The 21,797-nt window shown below is 36.6% G+C and overlaps 1 protein-coding gene across 3 annotated transcripts in view; it reads left to right on the top strand.

Moving 5' to 3' along the window:
* The window catches only part of PNPLA8 (patatin like phospholipase domain containing 8), a 75,568-nt gene that overhangs the window by 37,362 nt on the left and 16,409 nt on the right, over positions 1 to 21,797 (top strand). For all 3 annotated transcript variants that reach the window (XM_037836374.1, XM_037836373.1, XM_037836375.1), the window contains one exon: positions 514 to 708. In XM_037836374.1, coding sequence (XP_037692302.1) covers positions 514 to 708 — 195 coding nt within the window. The remainder of the gene's footprint in view (positions 1 to 513; positions 709 to 21,797) is intronic.

The following is a 21,797-nucleotide window of genomic DNA, read 5'->3' on the forward strand; positions in this document are numbered from 1 at the left end:
TTTTAATAACTATGATTAGAAAGTCCTGACAATTTGTTTAGTGTTAGAGTTTCAGCTTTACTGGTCATCATACTTTCAAAGGGCATAGAAGCAAAGACTAATTTGTAAGTGATATTATGCAAATAATGTACTTATTTGTCTTTATGTAGTTTTTTTCATTCATGGCTATTACTGTTTTATCAATTATTACATTGATATGAAATTACTACAAAGATCTGAAAATATATGCCTTCTTGAATGTCTTTTTAAATAACTAGTCAAATAATGTCATAAATATTTCTTTTTCTATTTTTTCTTATAGAACATTCCTCAAAATTTTCTCAATCTTTTTGTTTATTTTCTTGCAAAGAAACACCTGTTTGATCTGGTTTGCTTTGCTCAACATTGTATTCATGTTATACATTTATGTTGTAAATGTGGATTATTCATCCTCACTGCTAAATAGTATTTAATTTTTACATATTCCAAATATTGCTGCTTCTAATGGGTGCTGTTCACTTTTTAATTCATTAGGTAGCTGCAGTAAGTACGTTAGTGAACAGAGGGATAATGCCAAAAGCATTTGTGTTCAGAAACTATGGTCATTTTCCTGGAACCAACTCGCACTATTTGGGAAGCTGTCAATATAAAATGTGGCAGGCCATTAGAGCCTCATCGGCTGCTCCAGGCTACTTTGCAGAATATGCACTGGGAAATGATCTTCATCAAGTAAGTTGACTATATGGCTTTTTCTGATCTAAGAAAAAACACTATATGTCCATCAAGGAGACCTAAGACTTTCTTCTTCACATCTTTTACATGACAAAAAATGTGCATTTTCTTTTTTTCATTTGTTGTTGTTTTTTTTCCTTAAGTTAACAAACCCTCTGGCTTGAGAACGTACTTCAGGAGAGATTTTTTTTTTTTTTGTATTTTATGATATATGATTCTTGGCCAGTTATGATAATGTTATTGATGGAAAAATGAGGAGTATGTGTGATTGGCTTTCCAAATGTGATGAACATGAAAAAGAAATACAGTCCCTAAAAATACAGAACCCAGTTTGACAGTTTTGGTGGCCATATTTTGAAGAAAAGGATATAATAAAATAGTATTAATAGTAAACACGTATGAAGTAAGCTATGTATCAGACACTTACCAAGGCCTTTTTCATAATCACACTGTCACCCCTTGTAAGCTACGTTGTTATACAATCGCCTTCAAGAGTCAAGGCTACTGGGTTGGAGTTTGGCAGTTTCAGGTTTTTATCTGTAGCTATTCCAATATATTAAAACCTAAAAAGTATTATCTATATAGTGTGTAAGAATGTCCACCAGAGTGACCTCTTGACTCCATTTGAAATCTTTCAGCCACTGAAGCTTTATTTTGTTTCATTTCACATCCCCCTTTTGGTCAAGAAGATGTTCTCAATCCCACGATGCCAGGTCCAGATTCATCCCGGGAGTCATATCCCGATGTGCTTATTTTTTTATATGGTATCCTACTTAAAATTGGTTTCATTTGATGGAGTCAGTAACCTTAACTCTTTATTCTCTAATCACTGTAGTATGTGTGTTCTCTTTATTTATTTGGTATTCACATACATATTGAGAAAAAAACTAATATTGACGTGAATTTTTAGATGTCATTGAAATAATCTATATAAATTATATATTAACTATATAAACTTTAAAAGCTTCTAATGAATAATTTAAGTTTATATATATCAATATTATAATACCTAAAACATTTTTATCAATTTTATTTTCTCCTATACTTTGACACAGTATCTTAGATATGTTCTTTAATGTTGTGATCATCTATACCATTTCCTTTTTATCTTTCTAAAAGCAATGCCATGATCTTTATAGTTAAGAGATTAAAATAGGATTCCTTTTGTCTTTGGAATCCATTCAAACCATTTCTTACTTTGTTGAGTCAGTCATTGTTGAATTATGTAAAACACTTTCCCTTCTTGCCTTTTTCTTCTTTATTCCACCCTCTCAGGACAGAGAGTACTGGCTGAAGAGTCTCTTTCTGACATTGATTTTAATACTTGTCAAAATAAAATTTTTATTTTAATATATAGCTTGCTGTTTTTAACAGCTATTTCCCCTTAAACTTACAGTATTCTCAGCATGTCGTAAATGGGGAAATAACTTAGTGTATTCAAAATAAAATAGTTTAGGATTAAAACATAACTTTATTATGGTTGTGGTGCTACAAAATTGCAGGTTTAGTGAAAGTCTTAGCATAATGAGTAACTATTTCAAGACCATATATTCTCAGACTTCAGAAGAAGTTATCTCATTCACTCTTTGCTCCTCATCTAAAAGGAAGTACTTCTAAAGTTTAATTCAGTCCGTAGAGTATATATAGTAAATAAAGTAATTCAGTGGTTCTGTTCTCATTCCAGATAGTGGTATTTCTTTTCATGCTTAGCCATTTTTATACTGATGGCCACAATCTTTCAATTTAGTTTAAGCCCCAGATTAAAATAACTCATTATATAAATTTTGTGTAAATCATATAATCACATGCACAGGGAATGAACTTTTATGTAAATCAATGACTTGACTCAAGAAAAATTGACAATTTAATAAGAATATTCTAAGGGAATCTATTTATGTAAATATTTTCCTTTATTGTGTATTCTCTCCTTCTAAGACTTGAGGAAGAAATGGTCTTTTTTCCCCTCTCAAAAGTCTGAAAAAATGGAAAGATTGATAAGAATAGTCTAAGGTGTGAATGATCTTCATTGCTTAAAGAAAGAAAGCATTCAAGCTATGTCCTGCTTCTTTCCAAGCTCTTAGAAGCTGCCAAGAAGCTTAAAACTAGAGTACTTATGAAATACAATCCTCTTATCCTAAGTTCTTTGAGTAATTATATTCAGTTATTTCCAGTCTCATTTTTAAAATCTCTTCTGTCATGTCTGCCATGTGCTTGAATATAAGTTACTTCATATCCTTTTTGGAGTCAGGTAGAGTATAAATTATAGGTTAATATTCTATTTGAGCTGTTACTCAGAGTAGTGCTGTAATTAAGAGGTATGAGATGGATGGGGAGATTTCATTTGCTTTTGACTATAAAGAAAAGACTATTACACTATTTATAAGATGTTTTACAGGTCATAGAAAGTTTTAAAGGAGGAGAGATTCTTTCTGGGTACCTTCCAGCGTGTTACTTCTCTCCTCCCTGCCCAAATACCATCATATTTATATTGAACTAATACTTTTTATACAAAATTATCCCTTCAGTCTTATTTTTTTTCTCTCTCCACCCCCAAAATTAAAATGTTCACCCCTATCTTCAGAGAAAGAATCTGGTAAGTTAGCTTTCATTAAAGGCTTTGATGACTGATTCTAATATATTATTCCTCTTAGGCTTTATTTACATTTTAAAGGGATAGATTCAGAGCTTAGAGTACACTAACCTAAAAGGAATTATGAAATTTCATATAAATATTCCAGGTAAGTAATGTTTTTAACAGGGAGTCTGCCCAGCACCTACCAGATTGTGCCTGTGCCAGGACACAAGTAATGATTTACATTATTACTAGACAAAAATGTAGTGAGTATTGACTCAGTGCCAGGCACTGTGCTAGCTATGAAGGATATAAAGATTTTTAATAATAACTAGCATATTATATTGTTTGTGTTCTCTGGATCCTACCCTCAAATAGATCAGGATAGAAGAGTATAAGCACAACTGTAGAATGAGGTAAGTTCAATACTGAAAATATGTACAAGGTTAAGAAGTAGTATAGAAGATGTGCTTTATTCTGTTAAGGGTTGGTTTTACAAAGAAGTTTTCATCTGACTTTAGGTATAAAAAATGCATAGTTGCCTAGGCATAAAAAAGGGTAGGGGGAGGGCAAGGCTTTACATGCATAGGAAACCATCATGCTATGTTTAGGCAACTATGTTTGCGTAGTTTGTATTTCTGGAGCGTTGAGTACCACTGGCAGTGATTCTGGAGAAACATGGAGGTAGCTTGGACCATAATCCTTTAGAAAATGAAGAGCCCATTGGGATGGCTTGGTGCTATGTGCCCCAGAAAAACATGATCTAACTCTTAACTGTGGGCTTGAACTATTGTAAACTGAACAGGTTACTTCAGCTAAGGTTTGGCCCAACTGAATCAGGATGGGTCTTAATCCTATTAGTGAAGGCCTTATAGGGAAGCCCACACAGAAAGAAATCCAGAGCGAGCAGCCAGAAGCTGAAAGTCACCAGAACCCAGAAGAGAAGGGAGAAGCCAGGAGAGGCTGCTATATGCATGTGTGTTGCCATGTGACACAAGAGCCAAGAACCAAGGATCACTTGCAGCCAGCCCCAGAATTCCACAGTCTTCTGGGAGAAAGCATCACCTTGTTGATGGCTTGATTTTGGACTTCTGTACTCAAAACTGTGAGCCAATAAATTCCTGTTGTTTAAGCCAACCTATTGCATGGTATTTGCTTTAGCAGCCAAGACTCTAAAACAGTTTTAGTACTGGAAAGTGGGGTACTGCTATTACAAATACTTAAAATGTGGAAATGGCTTTGGAATTGGATATTGGGTAGAAGCTAGAAGAATTGTGAAGTGCTTGATAGAAAAAGCCTAGATTGTTTAAAGAAAATATTAGTAGAAATATAGATACTGAAGTTACTTCTGATGAGGCCTAGAAGGAAATGATGAATGTGTTATTGGAAATTGAAAGAAGGGCAATCCTTGTTATAATGTGGCAGAGAACTTGACATTAAGTTTTGATGTTGAATGGAAGGCAGAACTTAAGATATTTAGCTGAAGCGATTTCCAAGCTAAGTGAGGAAGGTGCAGCCTGGCTTCTCTTTGCAGCTTGTAGTAAAACATGAGAGGAAGCGATAAGCTGAGAACTGAACTGTTAAGTACAAAGATACCAGAAATTGTTGGTTTGGAAAATTCTGAGCCTATCCGGATAGCGTGCTCTGAGACTAGGGCCAGAAACCAGGAACCTTCTTGAGCTTCTGGAAAGCGAGCTCTTGGAGAATAGGGCTCCATGTGAGGATTTAACTGAACATGTTTCCAGTAAACCATTTCAGTGGAAGGCAGGATTGGAAATGAAGTTATGCAGGGAGGATCTGTGGAAGGTTCTGTTGTCTGATGGGTTGGACCCCCTGTAACTGTATGCAAAGCCAACAAGGTTTGTGCAAAAATTGTTTGAGCTGACCCAGTGCCAGTCTGAACTGAAAGGGACAGAGAAGGGATGAAGCGAAGAAAGAATGACATCAAGGGCAGAACCATGGAAGCTGAGTTCTGGACAAAAGAGATCTCCTCAGGCCAAGAAAGCAGGCTCACCCATGCTTATGGAAAGGACAAGTTCAGCCCTGCATTTGGAGGTGCGGGCCATCTGCCCCAGTTCTTAGGGGGGCAGGCTTTGCGTCCTGTTGTTCAGGGATAGTGCTGCCACCCCAGTGCCTAGAGAGGGTGGGACCTGTGTACTGGCATTGGCAGAAAGACTGGCCACCATCCCGATGCTTAGAGAGGATGGGGCCTTCACCTCAAGAAAGCATGGCCACACACACAGGTACTTGGAAGGGGTGGGACTGCTGTTCCATCAGGCCTGGAGGACAAAACATGATGACTCTGAGACTTTGAAATCTAATGGAGTTGCCCTTCTGGGTTTCAGAATTGTTTGGGACCCATGACCCCTGTTTTCCTTCCAATTTCTCCTTTCTGGAATGAGAATGTTTATCCTATGCCTGCCCCTCCATTGTATATTGGAAGGAGATAACTTGTTTTCTAGGTCTCACAGGCCCACAGAAATAGGGGAATAGTGCCCCAGGACAGACACACCCATATGATTTGAATGAAACTTTGTATTTAGCATTGTTACTGAAATTACTTAAGGCTTTTGGGTTATTGTAATGGAATGAATATATTTTGCATGTGGAAAGAACATGTCTTTTTGGGATCTAGAGGGTAGACTGTGATGGCTTGAAGCTATGTACCCCAGAAAAACATGTTCTTAATCCATTCCTGTGAGTGTGAACTGTTATAAGTAGGACCTTTCCATGAGGTTACTTCAGTTCAGGTGTGACCCAGCTGAATCAGGATGGGTCTTAATCCTTATTAGTGAAGGCCTATAGGGAAATCCACACACAGAGAAAGAAAGCCAGAGGGAGCAGCCAGAAGCTGAAAGTCATCAGAATCTGGAAGAGAAGGGAGAAGCCAGGAGAGGCTGCCATGTGCACTGCCATGTGAGAGACAAGTCAAGAGCTGAAGATTGCTGGCAGCCAGCCCCTGAACACCATAGTCTTCTGGGAGAAAGCATTGCCTTGGTGACGTCTTGATTTTGGACTTCTCCAGTACTCAAAACGAGAGCCAATAAGTTCCTGTTGTTTAAGCCAACACACTGAGTGGTATTTGCTTTAGCAGCCAGGGAACTAAAACAGTCACTGAAGGATTTCTAGTAGAGATGCTGACTTTGATACAGTTGAGAGGAAGGTGAGACTAGGCAGGGAAACCAAGTAAGAGAAGCAAAGATCCTGACTCTGGCCATTGCGGCTGGAGGTGGTTAGCTGTTTTAGAAGTAGACTCACCAGACTTGGTGATTAGATGTAGAAGAAGGTGCGTCAAATTGAGGATTACTATCAAATACTTAGTTTAGGTAACCTATGGAATTAGAGGCCACTAATAAAAATGGAGAATGTGTGGGTTTAAATTGTGAATGAGGACCTAATGAGTTTAGTTTGTGATAGTTTGGCTTTTGGTATCTGTAGGGCATACAGTTTACTGTTGAATACATTAGACCAAAGCAGTGGTAGAGTTCTTTACCAAGTGAAATGAATAAGTATGTTAACAACAAAGGGGCTAAAGTGACTGGTGAAGCAGTTCAACAAGTAATACAAAGTAAAGCAATTTTGACAATAAAGTGAAATATGAAAGGCATTTGTTAATGCTCCTTCTAAAACATAAGAAATGTTATGATCTGATTTGTCAAAAAAGAGAGAAAAGCGATTTGTTAAATTTTCAAAGTTGTTAGGAAATATGCACAGTATTAGTATAGAAAATCACAGGTTACTAAATTTTGAATATGCTTTGATGTTTCTTCTTGTTCCTGTCAGACTTACTGACATCTAATTTTTTTTTTCCCCAGAAAAGGAAGAAAGTCATACTATAGCTTTTTGGAATTCTTTGTTATTAGCATTGCAGAGATAAAATATTAATCATATAAAAGGTTTCATTTTTAAACCATGAAATAACATCAGAAGCCTTAGAATACCTTCAATCCAGCAATTCCCTTTTTAGGAATTTATCTTAAGAAAAAAATTGAAGATAAGCTCAAAAATTCTTATACAGAGATTTAAACTCAGCTCTCAATTTCTGTGGCTCTGGTATACATGTATTAGACAGCTGTTGCAAAATCTCCTCATTGTTTTAAGATTGATACAAATTTTAAAAAGGAAGAAATGTGACTTATTCCATGGTAATTTTCAAATACTTTGAGTATATTTAACTTAATAGGTAAGTAGAAATATGTAATGGGAGTATTCACTTTTGTTATGGTTTCAGATAGAATAGCTGCGGTTTTAATATTGATCTTTTAAATTTCACTTCAGAATCATTTGGACATAACTTGAATGAAAGCATCAGTGTTAAAAGTAACTATAAATTTTCAGAATTTTCAGTACACTTTTTGCTTTTTTAGAGTAGCGCAATATGTAGACTAGCCCCATGTCAAGCATTAACATTTTATGTATAGGCATACTATTTTTAGATTTTTATGAAAAAGGTTAAATTATACATGTTTTTACTTTTAAAGGGACAAATACCTTTCTTTAATCAGTATCTCAAGACTCATTTTTTTTTTTGGAAATACATCTGATTTTATTTAAATAAACAGAATAATAAAAACAAAGATAGGATCATTTAAATAGGTGCATAAAAATCACATTTACTATTATTGTACATAATAATTGTTTCTGTCTACACTATTTTCAACAAATGAATGAGAGTGATTCTAATTCTTGGAAATTAAGAAAGCAAAAATGGTATGTTTGTATTTCAAGATTCATTTTTAATGCCTACACTAATCAGATGTATGAAGCTATTAAACAAGGACCCAAATATACCAATTTTAGCAACATAGTGTGAAGGTGGCATCTAAATCTAATCAACCACATTTTTTGCCCTCAAATTATTCTCCGTGACCATATGGATAGAGTCTTCATTTGATGTTCCCTCATGGAAGTGAGGTGAAGATTAATCTTCAAAGTACCATTTTAAACTAAAATTTTATGACTTACATCAAAGATATTAAAGGTTTAGGAAGAATTCATTTAACAAAGTAGTCCAGATTCTGGACGTGTACCTCTAAATAAATATTTTAGGATACTACTTTTAGCACATCATATTTTAAACATCAGTTTAATCCTTCATTTAAGAAAAGTAACCAAAGTTACTTTTGAGGTATTTTTTCCCTCAATTGCTGACCATCAAAAAGGAAGTGAGCTTCTGGGATGATTAAGAGGTATGCACCTTACCCAGTGGTTATTTTCTGGTAGATGCTCTGACTTTTAATTTTAAATAATTTAAATACACATTAAAAGCAATCAACACTTATCCATATATTTAGGCTATTAAGCATATGCATGATGCACTGCAGTTAAAACGCAATCCTCTATGTTTCTCTAAGAGATAATTGGCAAATTATTTAATAAATTTATTTTCATTTTTCAAGTCTGTTTTAATGAAGCACCTAGTATAATGCCTGACATATATCAAGTACACAATATATAAATATCTGTGAATATGATGCTTGAATGAATTGAAAGCCTACAGCAAACACCATAAACATGTTAGTGTAATTACCTACTGATAAAATAGGTATCTGACATGAGATCTTAACTAAAGGGAGCCCAGGAGTAGGCAAACTATAAGCAGAGCTTAAAGGATGGTGTGCCTCACCACTGGATCAGAGTGAGTACCAAAAATCTGAAGTTTTGAACATTTTTTGATGAAAAGCAAGGAAATTTAATGAACAGGAATCTGTTTTGAAGCATGGCTGGTAAAACTTAGAAACCTGGTGACTTTTTAATTTGGGATTAATTTTGCTATTATTAATTCGTTTTAAATTTTATCCCTCCTCTTTTTTCCCCCTTTTGTCTTTTCCACTTTTCCTTTATAGGCTTTTATAATAGTGAAGAAAAGCTTTATGTAAAATACCCAGTTTCAGTAGATTAGAAGTTAAACAGGGTGTAACAATTATAGAATTTTAAGATAAAAATAACTTAATAATAAAAGACATAACTTTCTTTACTGAATTAGAAATTAAATTTATCTCTATAATGGGATGTATAACATTCCAATGTCCTGTTAATTGAAAACAAAGGAAAAAGTTGAAATGGTTAAATGAAAATTTGTACTTCAGAATGATTTGAGGAAATGGCTTAATTATTTCTACCTACATGAAAGAAGTCCACATAGATTTTTACAAAGTTAAACAATACAAAAACCTAGCCACTTTGTGACTTTCTACAAATCTCTACATATAGCTGAAGCTAAAAATAGTTCCTTTCAACTTCTGAATAAGTAAACTGTGATACATCTGTATAATGGAATAGCATTCAGCAATAAAAAATAATGAATTTCTGATATTCACAACAACATGGATGAATCTCAAAAGCATTATTCTAAGTGAAAGAAACCAGACCTTAAAGACTACATATTATGTGTTCCGTATATTTTGATAACAAGGTTGAGTAAGTGATCTTGAAGAAAAGAATGGAAAAATAAATTTCTGAATATAAGAGGATTGAGGAATTGATAGTCCAAGATGTTGTAAAGATGTTGAAATCACATAGGGTAATATAAACACTTAGAGTAGAAAGAAAGTCTGTGAGCCAGGTGTTGATTGACTTGGATGGATAAGAAGTGACTAGAGGTTGATACATGACGACAGTGATGAGATGGTGGCATAGCTGACTGGCAGAGCCTTTAAAGAGCAAGCATTTTCCAAGAGAATTGGGAATAATAGTCTAGGAGAGACAACTAACAACAAACTGGACACCATTCCCCCTTGTAACTCTTAGGCACATGAGAGAATCAACAATTACTGGAAGGACCACATTTCTGTTAAGTCAAAGAGGAAGAGAGAGCACTCTGAAAGGCATGTGAGATTACACTGGGAGTTGTAACTGTGGAGCAATTCTTTAAAGCACAGTGGAAGTGTTTGGAAAGAGGGGGAGGAGTGGAGAGCTATGCGCATGGCAAGGAAACAAAGAAAATTGAAGGCCATTATGGGAAAAAAGGCCAGTGGGGTTTAGAATGACATGGTGAAATTAGCCCCAACTTGTCCTGGTCTGCCCATGGTGATCAGTTCCATCAGAAATAGTCTCAACTCACCTGCTTCAGACTCAGCACATACAAGAATAGCAGACACCAAAACTGCAATAACTACATGCTTTGTGGCCTGACAAAGAGTATATGGTTGTTAAGTCTTAAATGAAATGAAGGAATATACTGGTATTGGAGAAGGCCTACTTCTCCCAATCTTAACTTGCCCTTCCTATGTTTATTTTAGGATGCTGGTCTTAGTTGTATATTTTTTGCCATACTACTTTGTGTTTGGGAATAATAAGCACTTAACAACATTACTGAGATGCACATTGAAAATTAAGACTGTGAATCCATGATGAAGATAAGCATAATGCCTAGCATGCGTGCTGCCATTTCCTCATTCTTTTCTAGGTACAAATCGCCTTTTTTCTGAGTCCAGACAATGGAGAAAGGTTTCATCTTGCTCATGACAGCCACTGCCTGTCAGGTGGCAAAAGAGATGAACCTTTTGATTCTTACGCCAGTCCCGGGCCAGTCACCAGTTTTCTGTAATCTTCAGGCTTCAGAGACAATTCCAGTTTAGTACACTTCAGCCACAAAAGGACATTTATGAAAAGAGCCCAAGACCCAAACATGGTGGATGAATGAATAAACATGTCTCTGTTGACAGATGTCTTTAAAAGGACAGGCTTTTCTCATGAAGGTCTCACAAATGTGGAGACATTAGACATTCTTTCAAAGAGATGTAGTTAGAGCAGTGGAAATTGGCATCTCAGGAGAAGGTAGAGGTTGGATTGGAAATGTGTGCCAGTTCGATGTATTGGGTCCCCCAAAACGCCATTATCTTGGATGTAATCTTGTGTGGGCAGATGTATCAGTGTTGATTAGATTTTAATTCTTTGAGTGTTTCCATGGAGATGTGCCCCACCCCGCTGTGGGTGATGACTCTGATTGGATAATTTCCATGGAGGTGTTACCCCACCAATTAAGGGTGGGTCTAAATTAAATCACTGGAGCCATATAAATGAGCTGACAAACAGAAGGAACTCAGTGCAGCTGAGAGTGACATTTTGAAGAGGAGTTACAGCCAAAAGGGACACTTTGAAGAACACACCAGAACTGAGAGAGGAGCTTCAGCTTACAGAGACTTTTTGGAGACGGCCTTTGAAAGCAGACTTTTGCTCCGGAGAAGCTAAGAGAGGACAAACACCCCAAGAGCAACTAAGAGTGACTTTTTTGAGGAGCTGAAGCTTAGAGAGGAACATCCTGGGAAAAAGCCATTTTAAAACCAGAACTTGGAGCCAATGCCGGCCACGTGCCTTCCTAGCTAACAAAGGTTTTCCGGGCGCTATTGGCCATCCTCCAGTGAAGGTACACAATTGTTGATGTGTTACCTTGGACACTTTATGGCCTTAAGACTGTAACTGTGTAACAAAATAAACCCCCTTTTATAAAAGCCAATCCATTTCAGGTGTTTCACATTCCGGCAGCATTAGCAAACTAGAACAAAGTGGCAGCAGAAAATCCCCACTAAAATGGAGAGTAGAGCAGGTAATGAAAAGATCTGACAAACAGCTTTCCCGAGAGTCCAAATAGCCTTGTATATCCCTGCTATACTCAAGGTCACAAGGCTACACATTGGTAAGGAAAAACATGTTATGCCGTAATGAAGGGCCATTAGCCTTAGATGGGTTGTTTCAAACTTGAGTAACTTTTTCTGGGAAGTGTGGTTAGTATTTGGGAACATTTCTATCTTGCTAACTTCTAGTGTTATCTTAATCAGAGTATTATTTGGAAAAAAAATGTTTTTGAGAAAGTTATTTGGTAATGCTAAAACTGAGGAGTTATTATCTGTGATTTTTCAAATAAATACTACTCCCCAAGTTAAAAACTGAACATGAATTTATGAAAATGTGACAGGTGTTTCTCCCTTACATCCCATGAAAAATTTTAGTATCAGTCATTTACTTCATTACTAGAGAGAAATCTCGCATTATGTTTTTAATGAGGCCTTCAAGCCAGAAAACACTAATGTTGATAATGTTGAAGGGGGAAATAGATGATTTTCCACAAGGAAAGGAAACCACTTGGGCAAAGTCTTTTGGAGCCTTTGATTCATTAATTAATTTTATTTTAAAAAATCATGTTATTACCTCACTGGAAGTTGTGTTGCTGCATGTACCTACCTTTATCAGAAATTTACAAATTCTTGAAAAGGAAATTGTCACCAGTGACTTTTTTAAACTAACTTTTAAAAGAAAGTTCTAGGACCAATACTAAAATAAATTCCCATTAAATCCATTTCTTAATTTTAATTCTGTGTGTATCTCTACTATCACAATAGCTAACTATAAAATTTTGGAACTGAAAGGGACTTTTGAAATTATCTAGGCAGACCTCGTTTTAAAACTCATTACACCCAACCGAAAAGCTAATAAATAAGAGAGCTGAGTTTAGAATTATGAGTATCCATTTTTCCCCCCACAACGCTGAATCCTCAAGAAAAAATTAAAATACCATTGTTGTATTCTTTTAAAAAGAAAAATTCTTGGCTTTTTGCAGAGAGATGTTTACTTAAACATCAATAACAACAGATTTTGTACTCTATGGAAAACTCAGCTATACATAGAAATTCATTTTCCAAGGATCCTAGATTGCTATGATTTTACTGTACTAGTACACTAAAAACAGAATTTTGGGGGGAAAAAATCAGACTTCCTGACCAGAAAAAAAAATTTAGTTCATGATTTATTTTTGTCCCAAAAGTTTGAATTACTACAATAATGATGCCTTTGTTTAAAATATATATTGCTTTTATTGCCTGACAATTTAAGGACCTTTTTTTCTTCCTACCCTGATGTTCTGGTTTGCTAAAGCTGCTGAAATGCAATATACCAGAAATGGATTGGGTTTATTAGTTCACAAATTCACAGTTGTAAAGCCATGAAAATATGCCAATTAACGCATCAGTAGGACAATACCTTCTCTGAAGAAAAGCTGATGGCATCTGGGTTTCCTCTGTCACGTAAGAAGGCACATGACCGGAGTCTGCTGGTCCTCTCCCAGCACAAGTTAGCTTCTGGTTTCCATGGCTTTCTCCAGAATGTCTCTGGGCTTCTGTCTTAGCTTCTCTTGGGGGCAAACTCTGGATTACATATTTTAGCTTCTCTCTTAGCTTCTCTGCTTGTTTCTCCTGGGGCTGTTCTGTCTAAGCATCTCTGAGCTCTCTTCAGAATGTCTCTGCCTTTTATCCTCTCATAGAGGATGCCAGTAAAGATGATTAAGACCCACCTTGAATGGTCAGGGTCACATATCCATGGAAACAATCTAATCAAAATGTCCCACCCACAATAGGCCTGCCCCCACAATATTGGATTAAAAGACTATGGCATTTTATGGAGGACATAACAGATGCAAACCAGCACACTTGAGTACTGTGAGAAATTGGTATTATAACCTGGAAAATCTCCTCTTTTCCAGAGTTCTGCTTTGTCTTATCTTCAAATCAATATGATTTATAAGTGGATTGTTTTCTACTCAGTATGTTAAGATTATTTCCGTTCTTGCTGGAATAAATGATGCTTGATCATGTTTTGAAGAAAAAGCAGGAAATAGTTGGGCAAAGAAAGGAGTTCAGGGAAGTACATTTTGACTGAGATAACAGGTGCAAAGATGAAGGCAAGAGAGTATAGTTTATTCAGAAGCCTGCAGATAACTCAGGACTGGCTAGAATATAGGATGTGATTGGAGGATGAGTAGATGACCAATTCTAGTGTCAGCCTGCAAAAATCAGAATTGATAGGTAAAAGTAACATGGAGAGAGGTCTGGGCTTGTTAAAAGGAATGGCTTTCTAACAGCTTGTAGCTTTACAGAATGGAATGGATACACCAACACAAAGTGAGGTTTATCCCCAGAATACAAGATGGGTTAAATATTTAACAATCAGTCAATGTAACCCACCACTTTAAGAGTCTCAAGAAGAAAAACCACATCATTATATTAATAGATCTGAAAAGGTTTTTGACAAAATACAATATCCTCTCATGATGAAAACGTAGCAAATTAGGAATAGAGGGAACTTCCTCAACCTAATAAAGGACATCTCAGATCTTACAACTGACAGCATAATTAATGGTGAAAAGACTGAATGCTTTCTTCCCAAGATCATGAATAAGGCCAGGATGTCCACTCTTACCACTCCTATTCAGCATAGTCCCGGAAGTCTTAGGATGGTAAAATAGGAAAAAGAAATAAAGGGCATACAGTTTGAAAAGGAAGAAATAAAAATGACTTTATTCCCAGATAACATAATTGTCTATGTGGAAAATCTCAGGAAATTTATATTTTAGGAACTTCTAGAACTAATAAATGAGTTTAGGAAGGTTGCAGGATACAAAGTTGAAGGTTGCAGGATACGAAGTTAACACACAAAAATCAATTATATTTCTATATATAAACAATGAATACTTGGAAACCAAAATTTGAAAATATATATATTCCAAAATTTAATTACTTAGTTGTATGTATATATAGCAAAACATACACAGAATCTGTATACTGAAAATTATAAAATAAATTATAAAATTTTCAATTTACTGAAATTATAAAATTTTCAAGATACCATTACTCCAGAAATTTAAATTCTTAGGTGTGTATCTAGCAAAACATATATAGAATCTGTATACTGAAAATTATGATGACAAAAGAAATTAAAGTAGACCTAAATAAATGGAAAGCTATACTGTGTTCATGGATTGGAAGACTTAACATAGTAAAGTTGTCATTTCTCCCCAAAGTAACATGTAGATTTATTTAATGCAATGCGAAATCAAATGCTGTTATGGATATTGGTATACAAGTATCTGTTACGAGTCCCTGCTTCTGTTTCTTTTGGGTATATAATTAGAAGAAGTGTTGCCAGGTCATATAGTAGTATAGTAACTTTTTGAGGAACTGCCAAACTGTCTTCCACAGCAGCTGCACTATTTCACATTCCTACCAACAATGAGTGTTCCTATTTATCCACCATCTTTCCAACACTTATTTTCTATTATTTTTAAATAGTAACCATTCTTGTGGGTGTAGAATGGCATCTCATTGTGGTTTTGATCTGCAGTTCTCTAATGGTTAATGATGTTGAACATATTTTCATGTGCTTTTTAGCCATTTTTATATCTTCTTTGGAGAAATGTCTATTCAAGTCTTTTGCCCATTTTTTAATTGGATTGTTTGTCATTTTGTGGTTGAGTTCTAGGATTTCTTTATATATTCTGGCACTAAAGTCCTATGGGACATGTGGTTTACAAATAAGTTTGTCTTTTTACTTTCATGATAAAGTCCTCAGCACAAAAGTTTTAAATTTTGATGAGGTCCCGTTTAGCTCTTTTGTTGTTGCTCATGTTCTGTGTGTAAAGTCTAGGAGACCATTGCCTAACACAAGGTCCTGAGGATGAGTCCCTACAATTGCTGCTAGAGGTTTTATATTTCTGGTTCTTATATATAGGTCTTTGATCTTACTGAATTGATTCTTGTTATGGTGTGAGGTAGATGTCCCTCTCCTTCTTTCCAGCACCATTTTTTGGAGAGACTATTCTTTTCCAATTGAGTGGGCTTGACACCCTTGTGAAAAATCATCTGGCCATAGATGTGAGAGTCGGTTTCTGAACTCTCAGTTCGATTCCATTGCTCTATATGTCTGTCCTTTTGCCAATACCATGCTGTTTCGATTATTGTGACCTTGTAATGAGTTTTAAAATCGAGAAGTGTGATTCCTCCATATTCTTCTTTCAAGAGAATTTTGGCTATTTAGAGACCCTTACCTTTCTGTATGAATTTGATGATTGGCTTTTCCATTCCTGCAAACAAGTTTCTTGGATGGGGATTGCACTGAATCTGTAAATTGCTTTGGGTAGAATTGACATCTTTACAATATTTAAACTTCCGATCCATGAACATGGAATGCCCTTCAGTTTATTTTTGTCTTTTTTGTCTCTTTTAGCAATGTTCTGTAGTTTTCTGTGTCAAAGTCCTTTATATCATTGGTTAGACTTATTCATTTAATTGTGATTTTCAGTGGGATTTTTTTCCATTTCCTCTCAGATTGTTCATTATTAGTGTATAGAAACGCTACTGAGTTTTGCATGTTGATTTTGTACCCCACCACTTTGCTGAATTCAATTTCAAAACAGACATTCTATTTTAATAATAGATTGACTGTGTGCAGTAATAATAATTAAAAAAAAAAAAAGAGCAGCCTGATGAGGGGGCAGTCCTTTTGTTTTTCTCCACCTTTTTTTTCTTTTTTACCACTCCCCATCTGATAAATATACTGCATATTTCTATCCATGGAAATTAAAAGAATTGATATGAATCTGCAATTATTTAAAAATCTTTAGTTCTTCAGAAACTATGATGGCTTATAAAATTTGCTTTGACTAATTGTGTTAGGCTAATCTGTATAATTCTATTCAAATGAGAAGTGACTTAGGTGATTTAAAAGTCTCATGTGGCAATACAGTGCAACTCAAACTTTCAGTGAAGGATCAGATTTTTTTAAAAAATTTCCATCCATTGCAGATACATACTTTGATAAAATACTATTTTAAAAACTATGAGAAAAATGAGATTTAAAAAAAGATACAAAATAAAGTTGCTCTTATTTAATAAACATAAAAAGAAAAATTTAGCCAGAAGCTTTGTTGTGGAGTTTTCAGGATATTCTGTGTTTGGGATCATGTCATCTGCAATGGGGAAATTTTTAATTCTTCCATTCCAGTTTGGATGTCTATTTCTTTTTCTTCCCTAATTGCTCTGGATTGAGCTTCCAGTATAGTTTTGAATAAAAGTGGTGATAGTGGGCATCCTTGTGTTTTTCTAGAGTTTTAGAGGGAAAGCTTTTAGTTTTTCACCATTGAGTATGATGTTAGTGGTGAGTTTTTCATATATGCCCTTTATCATGTTGAGGAAGTTTCCTTCTCTTCCTGTTTTTCTAAGTGTTTATGTCAAGAAAGGATGCTGGATTTTGTCAAATGTCTTTTCTGCATCAATTGAGATGACCATGTGTTTTTTTTCCTTCATTCTGTTGATGTGATGTATCACATTGATTTTCTTATGTTGAACCACCACCCTGCATATCTCCGATAGATCCAATTTATCATGGTGTATAATTCTTTTATTGTGCTGTTGGATTTAGTTTGCTAATATTTTACTGAGGATTTTTGCATTTATATTCACAAGGGATATTGGTCTGAAATTTGCTTGTGGTATCTTTATCTGGTTTTGATATTAGGGTGGTATTAGCCTCATAGAATGAGTTAGAGAGTATTCCTTCCTCTTCAATTCTTTGCAAGAGTTTTAGCAGGATTGGTGTTTGTCCTAGTTTGCTAATGCTGCAGAATGCAAAACACCAGAGATGGACAGGCCTTTATAAAACGGGGGTTTATTTCACTACACAGTTACAGTCTTAAGGCCACAAAGCATCCAAAGTAACACCTCAGCAATCGGGTACCTTCACCGGAGGACGGCCAGTGGTGTCTGGAAAACCTCTGTTAGCTAGGAAGGCAGCTGGCGTCTGCTCCAAAGCTCCGGCCTCAAAACGGCTTTCTCCCAGGACGTTCCTTTCTAGCAAGCTTGCTTCTCTTCAAAACATCACTCCCAGCTGCACTCTCTTTCTTCCCCCCGACTCAGCTCATTTATATAGCTCCACAGATAAGGGCCCACCCTGAATGGGCGGGCCCACGCCTCCATGAAAACATCTCATCAGAATCATTGCCCACAGCTGGGTGGGGCACATTCCAAGCAAATCCAACCATTACCAAAACTTCTGCCCCACACAAGACCACAAAGATAATGGCATTTGGGGGACACAATACACTCAAACTGGCACAGTGTTAATTCTTGGAATGTTTGGTAAAAATACACTTATGAGTCCATCTGGTCCTGGGCTTTTAGTTATTGGGAGGTTTTTAATTACTGTTTCAATTCTGTTCCTAGTTAATGGTATGCTGAGTTCTTCTATTTCTTCTTGAGTCATTGTAGGTAGTTTGTGTGTTTCTAAGAATTTGTCCATTTCATCTAGATTATCTAATTTATTGGTGTAGCGTTGTATGTGGTATCCTCTTATAATCATTTTTATTTCTGCAGAGTCAGTAGGAATGCCCCCCCCCCTTCATTCACAATGTTATTTCTTTGTAAGTCTAGCTAAAGGTTTGTCGATTTTATTGGTATTTTCAAAGAACCAACATTTGATTTGAGAATTGATTCTCTTAATTGTTTTTTAATTCTCTATTTCATTTATCTCAGCTCTGATTTTTGTGTTTCCTTCCTTCTGCTTACTTTTGGTTTAGTTTGCTCTTCTTTCTGTAGATCCTACAGTTAGGAAGTTAGGTCTCAGATTTCAGATTTTCCTTCATTTTTAGTGTAGGCATTTAGAGCTATAAATTTCCCTCTTAGCACAGGATGCCTTTGCTGCATCCTATACATTTTGGTATGTTGTGTTTCCATTTTCATTCAACTCAAGATATTTCCTAATTTCCCTTGTGTTTTACTCTTTGACCAATTGGTGTTTTAAGAGTACATTGTTGGGGCAAGATGGCGGAGTGGTGAGGTGTAGGTTTTAGTTACTCCTCCAGGGAAGTAAGTAGAAAGACAGGAACTGTGTGGACCGGACACTGCAGGGCAATTTGACTTTGGGCATACTTCATACAACACTCAGAAACACGTGGAACAGCTGAGATCAGCGAAATCTGTAAATTTTCGCAGCCAGGGGACCCACGCCCCTCCCTGCCAGGCTCAGTCCTGTGGGTGGAGGGGCCTTCGGTGCTGGGAATGAGGAGAGAGAACTGCATTGCGGCCCTTATCAGAAATTCATTCTACTGATCCAAACTCCAAGCATAGACGGAGACCAGACACCAGAGAATCTGGGAGCAGCTAGGCCGGTGAAGAGGAGATAGGGATAGCAAAAACAGAAAGAAAAACCCAAAAATAAAAGCGGAGGCTTTTTGGAGTTCTGGTAAACATAGAATGGGGAACAGCAGAGCTCAGGCAGAGTCAGGCTCATATGCAAATCCAAAAGACAAGTTTCTTTGTCTGAAAAACTGGTTTCTCTGCTCCCTGGGTCATTCCTTAATGGCCCTAATTGCCTTGTCTCTTAGTATTTCAATAACCCATTAGATCTGCAAGGAGGGCCCATCCCCCCTCCTTTTTTTTTTAATCTTTTCCTCTTTTTCTAAAACAATTACTCTAGGAAGCCCAATACAGAAAGCCTCAAAGACTTGCAATTTGGGCAAGTCAAAACAAGAGCAGAACTAAGAGCACTCTGAGACACAAGGCAATAAGTCCAGTGGCTGTGAAAATTCACTAAACACCACAACTTCCCAAGAAAAGAGGGGCATCCCCTCACAGCCATCTTCCTGGTGGGCAGGAAACAGCCCAGAGCTGCCCCAGACAACCCAGTGTGACGGAAAGTGTTTCCAACAACACACGCACACACCACAAAATTGGGCATGGACATTAGCCTTCCATGCACCCTCAACTGGTTGTCCCAGAGTTGGGAAGGGCGGAGCAGTGTGAATTAACACACCTCATTCACCCATCCTTTCAGCAGACTGGGAGCTGCCCTACACAGCCCTGCAGCCCAGAACCACCCTGGGGGGACGGCGCTCACCTGTGACATAGTACAGTCATCCCTCAACAGAGGATCTGGGGGAGCACGGCCTGGAAGAGGAACCCACTCGCAAGTCTCAGGTGCCATACGCCAATACCAAGGACTTGTGGGTCAGCGGCAGAGACAAACTGGCAGGACTGAACTGAAGGATTAGACTATTGCAGCAGCTTTAAAACTCCAGGAACACCAGGGAGATTTGATTCTTAGTGCCGCCCCCCCTCCCTGACCACCCAGACACAAGCCCCATATACAGGGCGGGCAACACCAACTACACATGCAAGCTTGGTACACAAGTTAGACCCCACAAGACCCACACCCCCACTCACCAAAAAGACAAAAAGGGAGAACTGGCTTGAGGGGAATAGGTGGCCCGCAGATGCCACCTGCTGGTGAGTTAGAGAAAGTGTACTCCACGAAGCTGTAGATCTCACAAATTAGAGATACATGTTTTAATCGGTCTACAAGTCTTCAAAGAATCCTATCAAGTTAAGCAAATGCCAAGAGGCCAAAAACAACAGAAAATTTTAAAGCATCTGAGAAAAAAAGATGATATGGATAACCCAACCTCAAGCACCCAAATCAAAAGATCAGAGGAGACACAATACTTGGAGCAATTAATCAAAGAACTAAAGATGAACAGCAAGACCCTGGCACAGGATATAAAGGACATCAAGAAGAGCATGGCACAGGATATAAAGGACATCAAGAAGACCCTAGAAGAGCATAAAGAAGAAATTGCAAGAGTAAATAAAAGATAGATGATCTTATGGGAATTAAAGAAACTGTTGCCCAAATTAAAAAGATTCTGGATACTCATAGTACAAGACTAGAGGAAGGTGAACAACGAATCGGTGACCTGGAAGATGACAGAACAGAAAATGAAAGAACAAAAGAAAGAATGGGAAAAAAATTGAAAAAATCAAAATGGACCTCAGGGATATACTAGATAATATAAAACATCCAAATATAAGATTTTTTGGTGTTCCAGAATGGGAAGAGAAGGGTAAAGGTCTAGGAAGAGTATTCAAATAAATTGTTGGTGAAAACTTCCCAAATCTTCTAAACACCATAAATACACAAATCATAAATGCCCAGCAAACTCAAAATAGAATTGATCCAAATAAACCCACTCCAAGATATATTCTGATCACACTGTCAAATATGGAAGAGAGGGAGCAAGTTCTGAAAGCAGCAAGAGAAAAGCAATTCACCACATACAAAGGAAACAGCATAAGGTTAAGTAGTGAATACTCAGCAGCCACCACGGAGGTGAGAAGGCAGTGGCATGACATATTTAAAATTCTGAAAGAGAAAAGTTTCCAACCAAGAACACTTTATCCAGCAAAACTGTCCTTCATATTTGAGAGAGAGCTTAAATTCTTCACAGACAAACAAATACTGACAGAATTTTCTAACAAGAGACCTGCCCTACTGGAGATACTAAAGGGAGCCCTACCAATAGAGAAACAAAGAAAGGAGAGAGAGAGATGGAGAAAGGCTGAGTACTAAAGAGATTCAGTATGGGTACATTAAAGGACATTAATAGAGAGGGGGAAAAAGATATATGACAAACATAAACCAAAGGATAAGATGGCTGATTCAAGAAATGCCTTTACAGTAATAATGTTGAATGTAAATAGATTAAACTCCCCAATTAAAAGATATAGACTTGCAGAATGTATTAAAAAAAAAATGAACCATCAATATGTTGCATACAAGAGACTCATCTTAGACACAGGGACACAAAGAAATTGAAAGTGAAAGGATGGAAAAAAAATATTTCATGCAAGCTACAGCCAAAAGAAAGCAGGAATAGCAATATTAATCTCAGATAAAATGGACTTTAAATGCA

The sequence above is a fragment of the Choloepus didactylus genome, chromosome 5 (genome assembly GCF_015220235.1).
Source record: "Choloepus didactylus isolate mChoDid1 chromosome 5, mChoDid1.pri, whole genome shotgun sequence".
Classification (NCBI taxonomy): Eukaryota; Metazoa; Chordata; class Mammalia; order Pilosa; family Megalonychidae; genus Choloepus; species Choloepus didactylus.